Below are 13,270 nucleotides of genomic sequence, written 5' to 3' on the forward strand. Positions count from 1 at the left end.
GGCGGATTTAGCAGTAAGAACACTTTTTTCCCTTCCCCTCAGAACGTGAAACAAAAAACCTTGTTTTAAATTGGGCTGCGTAAAGCAAACATGCTCTCCTGTATTTATTTAGTTCTAAAGGATTTTCAGTGCTGATTCTCAGTTCTCCAGCCTCACTCAAAGGACATAGGGTTGAAACTGCTGGTATTATTCTGCCTGGTGAAGGCAAATGAGTTACAAATAAAATAATTTTGCCAAAATACCTGGCTCAAGTGCCATTCCTTCCGTTGTGATGATACACAGCAAATCTGCCAGTTCACCCTGGTAAATCGTTGGGTTGTCAGAATGCACCGAGACATTAAACACAGGACCTAGAAAAGAATAACCACAGTTATTCGTGACAGGCTTTTCTTCAGTGTCCAAAACCTTTCTTGCATGTTTTTGAAGTATTCTCTGCTAGTTTGTGGAGACAGAGCTCTGAAGCAATCATGTAAGTTTTCACAAAATAGTTATCCATTTTTAGCCATTAATTCCTGCACTAAGATGAAGTACCCAAACTGCCAGACCTGTCACCCAACACAGAGGCCTTCTGTGTAGAAGGCCCAAGTCTGCCTTCTACTGTCCTGCACAAAAGGAGCCGGTCTTCCACTGGCGAATCCTCTAAGAACACAAGAGTTCAGGTCTTCAGGCTAATCCAGCATGGATCCTTTTGGCTGAGGTTGTCAATAGGAATTCAAGTTAGAGCAAACCAGTATTTTAACAATACGGATTGGAACTGAAACACAGACAATACAAGAAGTGCATCTGATAACACTTTTCTGTGGGTTTTCCTTCAGCCTCTGCCACAGATAGCTTCTTCTGTAGAAGATGTCTCAAAGCCCAAGTGTACAGTAACTCCTTCAGTTGCAAAGTGGTGATGATATTGATGAAAACCATTAGACTGTAATGAAATGTTCAGACACCATGACAACATGTGGTGTTTGACTTTTGAGGTACGTAAGTTAAAAAAAAAAAGCTTCCCCAAATTTTGACAACTACATCTCTGGTGCAAAAATAACAAAACCACAACTCCTCGTATATACCAACATTGCTAGTATCCTCTATTTCACAGGGCAGAAACTGAAGAATGTGTCAAAATACCTTTAGTGATTTCTCTACTAAACAAGGCGAAGGAGATGAGTAGGAGGAAAGCTGATGCTAATGGTGGCCTCTGGGATGGCTTTGGGGAAAGGGGCCAGGGAACCCAAGAACGAACTTGGGACTCAGATTAAGAAGTAACGCTTTTTACCCTCCCTGGACTCCATTAGCGGCTATCATTACCTGGCTCAGCTACCTCTGGGACAGCAGCAGCAGCAGCAACAACAAGCATAGAAAGGTGATTTGAGAGGAAAGAAAAGCTGTTGGAAGATTTGCCCTCCTCCACTCTCACATGCTACTGTTTCAGTACAGGAACTGTAGATTTCAAATGCACTGAAGATCAGTGGCAAACAATGCTTTTGATGGAGAACGTTTAAGGAAATCATCCAAGACAACCCACTTGTCCCTTGCCCTCCCAACAGGTTTCTGTGGAAAGCTGTGCTGATGACTCATCACATTGCACACACCTATCGCATCACTTCCAAACTGAGGTTCTGGAAAGAAACATAGATGTGTCGTGAAGCTAGAGCTGTCATTTTTGGTGAAACCATTCTAGACTACAAGGGCCTGGCTTGTTTTGGTCAGCAGAGATTACACAGCACACTAAGAAATGAATTCCAATTACGATGCAATAATTACTTCTGTGGCTTCCAAAATTCCCCCCACAATTTCCACTGGGCACAATGTGCTGCTCTTTGTTATACCATAAATTCCTTACAGCCCTCTTCTCTGCCCCAGAAGCAGTTGTACTTTGTACACAAGGGCAGTATGTAGACATATAATCCCAGAGGTCTGTACCCATTTGGATACTAGAAGTCCTCTCTATTAAAAATTAAGATTGCAAGTTACCCCACCAAGCAAGGATAAAAGGGTGTAGAGATGCAATAGAGGTTACATGTGGACTACCAGCCGAGGCTCCTACATGCATATACTAGAGCATATTTAGGGAAATAAGTGACCCAGAACGCTTTGAAGCTCAACCGTTCAGGTAGCGACTTCACGAGCAGGCTGCAGCCCTGACTTAAGCTCAGCATGATGAGATCCTTTTCTGGGGAAATGGAGAGAAATTAATCTGATTGCTTCCTCAGCCTCTATCCAAACTCTTTCTATGTGCATTCAATTTGTTTCCTGATATTCACACACACACACCCCCAACCATATTCCCCTTGCAGCCAATCTGATTATTTGTCTTCAGATAAAACAAGACATTTTCCATCATTTTCTTTGGAGTTGTGCAGACAGAAGGTCAAGGTCCTAGGGGACTAAAGGCAGCATGGACCAGGGCACTCCAGCCAACCATAACCAGAACAGTCTCAAGCTGTGTGTGAACTGTCACAGCAACAGAAACAAAGAGACTGTCAAAAGCTGCCAGGAACATCCCTGCATTCCCAGCACATACCCTCTGCTGCACTGATCAAAGGCAAAACCGCACCGTAATAATCCTGGTACCATCTGTAGCTCGGGGTCTATCCTAAGTCCCAGCAGCGAGTGAGGTAACATCATGTCAGGAATATGGGACATGCTCTACTCCAGCAAACAGGCTCTGTCCTGGCTAGATGCTGGCAGGGATTGAGCAAGGGAGATGAACTGCATGATCCCAACTTTGTCAGCCTAAGGATGGGCTGCCTTACCCCTGCCCTGGCAGGGTAAACAAGGAAAGACAGAGGGTACATATAGACAGGACTTTTCAGGCCTTATTTCTAGGTTGAAAGTCCAGGCATCTACTGCGTTCAGACCCCGGCTTCAAACCCTGGCATGCCAGCAAACCACTAATGCAGAGTGGAGTCTGAGCACTCCTGGCCATTGAGTATCACGAGGGTAAAAGCTAAGCTTGTTTGGTCACTCAGCCAGGAAAGGCTGTGTACCATGGTAATGCAGCACTTCCTACATACTCTTCAGTTCTGGGTCAGCACGTGCATCTCTACCCTGCCTCCCACATGAAGAGTCAAAGCTTCCTGGGCAGTAAGAAGGCTGCTAGACAGCAGCTGCTCTGTCATTTCATGATCATACTTCCCCTTTGTAAGCCACAAACAGTTATTTCTCTTTGGTTATTTCCCTGCTAGGGTACATCTCCTGCAAACTACCATATGTACCTCCAGGGAGAAATCATTGTCCTGTGTTAGAACAACTGGATTTCAATAGAGAGTCGAGAGATGTGTCAGGGGTTGTGCTCTTCCCTCTCCAGCTGAAGACGGAAAACAATTATTTTTTTTTTTTTTAAACCTAAGCAAGCTTCATTCCAGTGAAAGCTTCTTAGTTCAGTCGTGAAAACTGTGTGGTTGCAACCTCCTAGGAGGAGCATCTTTCTTCTTTGGATATATCTCAGGCCACCTGCCCACAGGCCCCACGCCCTGGGCCTCAGGTTGCCCTCAGGCATGAAAGGACAGAATAAAGCATCTTCACAGATTCCCTCCTCCCCTCAAAATCTGAAAAGGCAGGAAGCTGTTTTCAACAGAGACCCGTTAGCCCTGAGATGGATACAAAGACCATTTAATCCCCTACCCTCCACCATAAGGTACACTTGAATCAGAGTTGTTGTAGTCACCACACAGCCTGGGAAAGATTCACAGAAGCTGACGACACAGCTCTAATCGCCCTCCTCTATAGAAGGGTTCTGGTCTTGTTTTTGTTTGGTTTTATTCTAAAAAACCTAACTGACCAGTGCTTTTAACCTGATTATAACTCACCCGATTTATGTCTCCAGCTTAAGCAATTTACTCTGGCTTCAGCTGAACCTGTCTGGCAAAAGGACGAGAGAAGAAGGAATGAGCCGCATGCCAATCTCAGACAAAAGCAGCAGCAAACCAGTGTTTGTTAGTGGGTTACAAGCAAAACCACTGCCTTTTCTCACTGGACATCTGCTTTGCTGCAGGCTCAGGAAAAGCACCTGAGCAAAAAACAGCACCAGAGCAAACACGGGTTGTTTCCAGACACATTTTCAAGGCTCCCGAGAACCTCCCAAGAGGTCACAAATGCCCCACAAAAACATTCTACAAGGTGTGGATCCTGTTGGGGGTTTTTTCCCCCCATTACCATCACACCACAGTATTCAAGAGGCCCTGGATCTAGACTCCACCAAGCAGGGCTTGGCACACAAAACCCAAGTGCTTTTCTTAAGTTTTTACCCTCCAAGACAAAAAAAAACCCACACAATAAAAAACCCACCACCAAACTCAACTCCAAGCTTACAGATGCAGACATGTGGTAACAGGCAACTCCCAGTCGACACTGATGACACATACTATCAGGGTCTCAACATCGCCATGCTCAAGCACTTGCAGTGTCACAGGAAGGGTTGGGAAGGTGACATGAACTCTACTTCGATGAGTTCATGCTACATTAACACTGAGAAAAATAGAACTCTACAGATAACAGATGATGTGGCTTTGCTCACCCTGCCACCTGTATTTAACAGTTTGAAATACTGTTATTGGCACCTACTAGTCACTCAGGAGAATAAACAAACCAGAATTTAGTTTCAGTTGCAGGGCTGACAGATCAAGCACAACAACCTGTAAAGCTCATCAAGAACAAAGCAAAGTTAAGTGTAGGAAAGCTGCTCAGGAGTTTGAAAGCTGAGAAATAATTGGATTTCAATAACTTCAGGTTTGAAGATAAGTGTCATGCCCTTAGCTAATTTGGAAACTAACGAGCACAGATTTACAAAACAAACCAGCATTCCCAATTATAAGAGCTAAGCATCAACCTTCCCCTAAATTGCCATCTTCTGCTGAGGCCTTTGATTTAAACTAAGCCAAAAATCTCGGTTCCTCACTATAGTAAGGCCATATGTAAGCTTAGATACAACCCCTAAAAGAAATTTTCTTCTCTATTAAAATAATAACAATTTTATATTAAAAAGAATCTGCAGTAAAGACAGGAATAAAAAGAGTTTCCAGAGCATTTCTTGACTTCTGAATGCTTGAAAAACACTATATAATTTTAAACAGAAAGTGAAGAAACTGAGGTTAGAAGTTTACTAGTACAAATCTAGAAGTGCTTAAAGAGAAACCAGGTTCCAGGATCAGGACCTGTTTGGTGTAATTTCTCCTGAATGTCCCCTTTTACGGCAGATCTTATTGCTCAAACTGTTGATGCAACCCAGGAAGGAAACTCCAGGATCGAAATCCTACAGTGATACAGTTTTCAGCTAAAAAGTGTATTGCAAATTCTTCCACATGTGTAAATGAAAGAAAAAAAATGTTTATAAGCTGCACCAAATTTGGTTTATTACTTTGTGCTCAATCAGATTCACACTGAATAGGCTGCAGGGTGGAAAGGAGGAGTTAAAGTTTATTGAGTTAATTTACTCAGCTTAAGGATTTACATATTGGAGAAAAATTAAAATTCCTGAGCCTTATTTACCTGATGTCACCCCATTCTCCCTGCTTTTCTTCCCTGCTCAGTAATCCAAACACCTTAAATCTGCAAGAAAAAGAGTGGGAAAAGGAGGGAGAATAACCAGAAACCGGTTAACACCTAGATTTACAACAGAAGAGATCCTAATTACCTCGGTCCTAGGTGACATTTTGGCCTTTTCTATATCATTTTAGCCAGTACTTCTCTGCAAAAATAAGGTATAGTCTCCCCACAGACATGAGTTACCTTTATTTTCCAGACAAGTAAAGTAGAGGTCAAGTAAAGAGAGTAAAGAGAAAGGTCAAGTAACCTGACTGACAACAGAGATCCAGAGCAGGGTGTTCCACCCAAGAAGCGTGTGCCCAGTCCATTACCCGGCAGGGAGGCCATAATCACTGCATGCAGCTTCCCTACTTGCAATCAGCCAGCACCACGGACCGCAACGGGGAATAAAACTGATGCAACTCACAAGTTCTCTGTCTTCCAAAATATTACTCCTATCTGCCCTGGCACCAAATCATTCCCTCTTGAACTAAGACTCCCATGACCTGCCTTTCTCCAGGTAATGAGCTCCTTGACCCACACTATTCCAGCCCCCTGCCCTCTCCCTGCTTCTTCATGGAGCTGTTCCCTAACAAGTTTTACTCCAAGACTCATAATAGCTGTTACTGGAAGAAGCCCCCCAGTAGTTTAGTCTGTGGTTTCTACTTCCAGCTACAAATTAACACACACAGGCACAAAGGCACACAATGACAAAGCACGGTCCTGCCCATTAACAGTGGCTGGAAAATACCAGCCTTTCTTGCCAAAGAGTTTCTGCTGTATTGCTCTTCATTCATTTCCATGATTAAGGTTTCTTTCCTTTAAGAATCTTTCTATTCTCCTTTCTTGAAAGTGAGTATCTCTTGGGGTCATTGCAGGGCATCACTTCATTTTAATTGCAAGTTCAACATCAATACTCAGCTCATATTTCAGCAGCTCTCAGTTTATCTCAGCTTCTCCCAAAGCGAATGATAATACATTGCTGTGCAATGAGCTCACATGCAGATGTAATCCAGAGTTGAAGATTTCATTGAGACGCTTCCCTTAAAGTTGTCTTTTATTTTTGCCTCTCCAGAGCTTTCTGCCCTCTGCTGAATGGCACAGGGGGAAGCCAGCTCAGAGCATAGCCAAGCTCCAAATGGTTCTCTCTCATAACATGCTTCTCAATACAAGATTAAAAGCTTCCTTCTCCCTACTTATCTCAAGTGAAAGGAAAATAAGTCACTTCTGTGGAAATCCCTGTGAGTGTATAGTGGGCAAAGACACTCTAAACACTAACCTGGGTTGCCGTGTTCAGGGTAAAAGCAATAGAAAATTAAAGGACGAATGCCAAAGAAGAATTTATGATGCCAGGATAAACCAGGGGGATTTCACAGAGATCAGGTGCCTCAGCATTTAAAAAAAAAGCTGCAGGCCAGCTGGAGCCATTTGAACCAGGTACCAGTACACAGACCTGCATCAGATAAGTACTCTGATCTCAAGCAAGTTCCCAGCTATTTGACTCCCACCTTTGCTGGCCAGCTCAGCTAAGGCTGCAGGCAAAGCGGAGCACAAAAAGACAACAGCCTCTCTCATCCGCTGCTCAGCCCTTGCAGTGCAAAGGCATTGCCACTGGAGCAACACCTCCAGGTTACCAGAAGACAAGTGAGAGATTTCAGGTTGGGTGGGTAGGATCACAAGTCTTACAAGAAGCTGTCTCGATACACTGGCTTCAGAAGAATAGCAAGGAACAGAAGACAGGTGTGTTCCAGGCAGAAAGAAAGGCTATGTATACATACATCATCCAATAGCTCAAGAAGAGAGAGGATGCATTTGAGTTTCAGCAGAAACGGTGCAATGAAATTAAGAGAAAATTTCAAGACTAGCACTGGCAGCTGCTCTTGTCCCTTGCATTGCAGGGCAACCTTTGAAAAAGAGGTGGCAGAACTTCTATTCTAGACTGGGAAAACCAAAAAGAAGCACTGAAGAATATTAAAGTCTTCACACAGGACAGCTTCCCCTGTCCCCCAAATAAGCTTAGTTTGCTTACAGCTACTGGATGAACAGCAGGCATTCATTTTATGAAATTAGTCTAGTGATCCATGTTATTCATAAGGCCAGACCAGAGGATCCGCAAGATCCTCTCTGGTCTTAAAATATATCCAGCAGAGAACAATCTGCCATTGATTGAATATTTGAAAACTAATGACCTACTAGGCTCCTCACCACCACCACCACTATCCCCCGACTTCCAGTTTATATAATTCAGTGGATAAAATCCACATTTCATTTTTTAGTTCAGGAAGTTTCAAACAAATGCCTTTACATTAACATTTCAGATCATTAACCAAATGGAATAAATACGTCCCTCTGCAACAGCAAGTGGAGAAAGAGAGGAGGTCTCTGCTTGCAGCCAGCAAGTTCTGCCTTGAATGGAAAGAATCTGAGCAAGACATTTTCCACAGATGTTCATGGAAAAACATCTCGGAGCACTGCCACATTTCAAGCCTATTGTGGCAGGAAACACTGAAGTTTCATGTGCGCAGTCCCCAGCTCATATATAAAAGCTTACAGGCCTCCTGCCGTTCAGATAGATCACATTGCACAATGCATATGCACACTAAAAACCCCTCCTTGAAACATCACTCAACTCAGAGATCTGGGAGGGAGTCAAACTGGAAGAAAGGATTTCCAATCCTAGCAAGCCTCCCCACCCCCTATCAAAAAGGAATCAATAGAAATAACCGAGAAAGGAATTCCTCCTGTGACTAAAAGCTTCATGTAAAACCCTTTAAAGGCTTCCTTCTGCTGAAAACGCTGCTTCTGTATTGATCACCTCCCCACTTCATCCCTCATGGCGCAAGTTGAAGAATGCTGTCAAAGTCCAAGCCTTTAAAGTAGGGAGGAGACTGGAATACCTTCTATTTTTCAAAGTTGTACTGCCTTATTATATTCCCCCCAACAGTCACAGTTAAAATGCCTTTCTGTTACACTTTGAGAACTCCAAAAGTCAGGAAAAACTGTTAACGAGTTAATTGCACTATTAGGGACAAACACACTCATAAGCTACTTCTCACCAGTTTAACTCAGGATTTAGCAGAGCAGTGCTCCCCAGCTTTTACAGTTACCTGGTGTCCTGGTTTTGGCTGGGAGAGAGTTAATTTTCTTCCTAGTAGCTGGTATAGTGCTGTGTTTTGGATTTAGTATGAGAATAATGTTGATAACACACTAATGTTTTAGTTGTTGCTAAGTAGTGCTTATGCAGGTCAAGGACTTTTCAGCTTCTCATGCTCTGCCAGGTGCTCAAGAAGCTGGGAGGGAGCATAGCCAGGACAGCTAACCCAACTGGCCAACGGGGTATTCCATACCATATGATGTCCTGCTCAGTATATAAACTAGGAGGTGTGGTCCGGGAAGCCGCGATCACTGCTCAGGGACTGGCTGGGCATCAGCCAGCAGGTGGTGAACAATTGCATTGTGCATCACTCATTTTGTATATTCTATCATCATCATCATCATTATTGTTATTATTATTTTCCCTTCCTTTCCTGTTCTATTAAACTGCCTTTATCTCAATCCACGAATTTCACTTTTTTTTCCCCCCAATTCTCTCCCCCATCCCACTGTGGGCAGGAGGAGTGAGCAAGCAGCTGTGTGGGTGTTTGGCTGCCTGCCAGGTTAAACCACAACACCTGGAGAGCTGCATGCCCCTCCACTTTTTCTGACTTTTCCAGTTAGTATCACCCCTCCAATTTTGGGGAGCCTCTCATTCTCCCTAGAAACCACTAGCTACCTCAGCAGTTCTGCCTTTCACCACTCCCATTAGGGAAAATCTGGCACCAGCTGAAGAACAAGTTTGACAGCTGCCTGTACCACAGGATGCAAGACAAGGGCATGATATCTGAGCTGTGCTTTCATAGCTGCTCCACAACTTTGCCATTTACCTCCAGCTCCCTGACTCAGTCACAGTTTGCATCAAAGACAGTACGCCTCAGCAAACTAGACTTCTTCGGTCTTGTATACCTGATTCCAAACAATTTTCCAAATAATAATTCCACAGTTAGTCCATTCTAACTGTGCTCATCACATGTCCTCATTGTGCCCAGAGATGAATGTCCAGCAAGGATATCCGAGTAACAACTGAAAGACACAAAGTTCATCCACCAATTGAAGAAAGGAAGGTATTTCAAGCCAGATTTTGCTACATGCCAAGATTATTTTGGGAAATAGCTCTCCAGTAAATTGTGCCTGGGATCTCATTTCTCTCTTCATTCTTTTGTAAAGAATGAAAGGCTGACAGGGCTTCAGGACCATCCCTCCCCCTGCTGCAGCCTTGCTACTGGAATTCACACATTCCCAGGGCAGTGCTACAGGCTGCCTCCCTTTCTTCATTCTATGTGCCAGAAATCCTATCTGGGTGAAGAGGCTGGGAGTAGAGAGTGACAGCAAAAAGAAGTCAAGACTGCAACATGCACACTTTCCTCCCTTGCATAGCTCATAGGTTTCCCTCTGAACCATAGATATTAATAGCATGCCGCCAAACTTTTTGGACAGGAGTTCAACGTGACATAATGCAAGCAATGTTGGGAGAGTCACCAACCACCACTTTTTGCAGGAAAACCTCCATGTAAGAGGTTGGAGGGGAGGGGTGTGGGACAGATTTCATTCTTGCTGGTTTCTTGCATCACCCCTTTCAAATGCTGCTCTTCCACTGTGTCTGACCCAGATATCAAGAGTAATAAGGCTAAAACTATAGCACATTAAACCATCTCGAGAAGGCAACAGATCTACAGCAATATTCAGCTATGACAATGCTGCTGTAAGAGGCATTTACAACACAGGCAACTAACAGATTATTTTCAGAACAGTAACTTACCATAAAACTAAACAAAAAGCCAACCAGAAATTTAGCTGAAGGGAGAAGCACTGAACTGAGTCAATGTCCTCTCTCTGGCCAGCTTAGGTCAGGCTGCATCTTCATTAGGGTTTGTATCAGGATGCTACATTTCATAGCTTCTTACAAAGTGATGTCCTCATTGCAAGGCTGTCCCCCTACACTCAGCCCTTGTCCTTTTCCCAGTGTGCCTAGTATAAGGAAGTTCAATTTTTAGAAATGACCTTGTAGAGAACAATTACCTTAGTTATGGATGCAACCAGAAGTCAGGCTGTTCTTGCCTAGTCACAGACACATCTTCTAAAAACCCTACAGCCCCACTATTACAAGCACAATAACTCACATGAAGAACAAGAGATATGAGGAGAGACCTTCTCCCAAGCTGTGCTTGTGAATAGGAATGGGGGAGTGCAGAAGGTTTGAGATAAAGCAGCTAATTAGAGAGCTCCAACACAGGATGCACCTTTGGGCTACAGCAAGAGCTCTTCAAAACTGCTCAAGAAGTCACTAGCGTGGTGACCCAAATAATGAGATGAGCCCCTCATTCCTAAGTGCACCACCATTATGAAAGCAACTCTGTGGTACTTCCCACCCACACAGCATGATTGGAAGTCAGTGTTAACATGCATCTCTGATGACCCAAACAACCCTATCCCCCTCTGCTTCCCCCCAAAAAATATACCAGGACAGGCACGCTTCTCTAGAAAAATCTCAACAGGCAGGCTATGTTACAGCTGAAGATGAGGGTTTCAGCAAGGATGTGGGGAACAGGATGCACTTCTGATACTGAAATTCATCCCAATTTGTGGAGCTTTGTAGTCCAGCCACAAGGGGCCTCTAAGGTCTTCCAGTGGCAGGATACACTTGCTGAGATGGCTGAAATGTTACCATTGCCTTGACCTTACCACTTTCTGCAATTATATCAACCGGAAGGTGTGCTCAGGCAATTTAATGCTATGCTAATGGAGTCGCTTTTGGAACAGAAATCTAGTTTATATTAATGTTCTTCCAGAGCAGCCACTACTTAACAGCAATCTAGTGATAAAGCTGGCAAATGTGGCAGCAGTTATTCCATACTGAGAACCAACTTTGAGCCTGCAGGACCATAAAAGCCACATTAGTAAAGAAAAACCCAGGGGTTATGATTACAGCCAATTCATTAAACATATTTCTGTAAACAATCAGTAGCACAAAGGACACTAGTACCATCAAAGGAGACAAGCAAACCTCTCAGCCATCATACCATTTGGAGACCCCTTCCATGTTCCAAAGAGTAGGTATTTCCCAGAAACAGGGAAACCACTGGGAGAGCATCAAAGAACTCTCTCCCTTTCTGGCTTACACACACAGCTGCCAGATTCTATACCAACCTGACATCTGGAAGTCTATCTGGATAGGGTTGGATAAGCCATTCACTGCTTCACGCCACATGCCACCACCACCTGGAGACCAGGCAGTCACCACACAGCGATACAGCCCAGCATCAGAAATCTGGGTCTGATACATCCTGTAGCGGAACTCATTCTCCTGGACCTTCTCCAGAACCACGCCATCCACACGAGTCTGGTCAGTCCAGTCTTCCAGCCGCACTACTGAATCCTGGTTCAAGGAGATTATGCGAGTGGTTCCATTGGGATTCGACTGATCCGTTAGTGGCTTCTCAGCTGTAATGAGGACAGAATAGCGTGGCGTCTTGATGTTTTTCGAAGATACTTTGCATGTCATCTCAAAGGTGTGGCCTGCTACAAAGAATGGCTTCAATTTCACCGCCTCCACTGTAAGGGTGTAATCTGAAGAGGGAAGGAAATAAGCAGCAAGAGAGGGATTAATAAATAGGTGCAGATATTTCTGCAGCACGTTTCAATCTAGAAGATTACAAATAAGCAAAGTACTTTTTTTGGAGAGAAAAATCCCAGCACATTTATTTAAACACATATGGACATCCCAGAATGCTACTCAACAGTGCACGCACATCAGTACACAACAGTTTGGGTCAAGATGCAAGGATTCAAACGAACACCAAATACTGAACAGATAATGCAATACACAGGTCACAGCGTGACAGGACCTCCAGGACTTTTTTATTCAGGAGTGAAGATATTAGTTAGACAAGACTCAGAGTCCCAGTTTTATACTGGATCTGGAAGAGCACCCTCAGTGACAGGGTACAAGGACACTGCTGAAGTACTCATGACTAGTGACAAAAGCTGCCACTAACTGAATCGGCAGCGCTTAGAGTAGCTTCTTTTATTTCCCTTGAAAACCCACCGTAACAGCAGTCCAGACACATTCAGCTGAACTCCCAAGACCAGTTGAAATTGCATGACAAAAAAGTTGGTGGTAACACGAGAAGTCTCCATCCCTAGCACCCCCATACACACACCTCTGTGTTGAAAGAGTTCGGTACACCTCTGCCTCCACGTGTGTTCTTTTCCCTTGCTTCTCATGCGTTCACCTGGGTACAAGCCTACCAGAAGCCTTGACATTTCCCAACGGCCCGTTTGGCATCAAGAATGCCAGCAACACTTACTGCTTAGTTTCCTTTCCTTTCTTCAGCATTTTCCAAGTCTGCCAGCTCCTCAATCCCCAGAATCCCTTAATTACAGCGTTTGAGAAAATTATACATCTAGGAGCATAGCCCCAAGACACAAGAAATACAACCTCACAATAAGAAATTGAGAAAATGAGGAATGACTGAAATCAGAACCAGATAAAAGGAAGGGAGTTGCTAGTTTCCTGGCACTGTGATGAAGAGACATCCCACACACTCAGGTTCTTCCTAAGGAAAGGGTGCTGGGGCAGAACACACAAGCTTACAGCTATTCCTGAAGTAGCAATATTGCAAGAATTCAGCCAGTCCGACTTTCTGGACTTTGCTGC

The 13,270-nt window shown here is 44.0% G+C and overlaps 1 protein-coding gene across 1 annotated transcript in view; it reads right to left on the bottom strand.

Moving 5' to 3' along the window:
• Nucleotides 1-242: 242 nt before the first annotated feature.
• The window catches only part of PTGFRN (prostaglandin F2 receptor inhibitor), a gene marked incomplete at both ends in the record, with an annotated part of 29,334 nt that continues 16,306 nt past the window's right edge, over nt 243-13,270 (bottom strand). Inside the window, 2 exons of the mRNA XM_009573657.1 lie at nt 243-350; nt 11,761-12,180. Of these exons, the coding sequence (XP_009571952.1) occupies nt 243-350; nt 11,761-12,180 (528 nt within the window). The remainder of the gene's footprint in view (nt 351-11,760; nt 12,181-13,270) is intronic.

This window comes from Fulmarus glacialis, unplaced genomic scaffold, assembly GCF_000690835.1.
Source record: "Fulmarus glacialis isolate BGI_N327 unplaced genomic scaffold, ASM69083v1 scaffold45172, whole genome shotgun sequence".
Taxonomy (NCBI): domain Eukaryota; kingdom Metazoa; phylum Chordata; class Aves; order Procellariiformes; family Procellariidae; genus Fulmarus; species Fulmarus glacialis.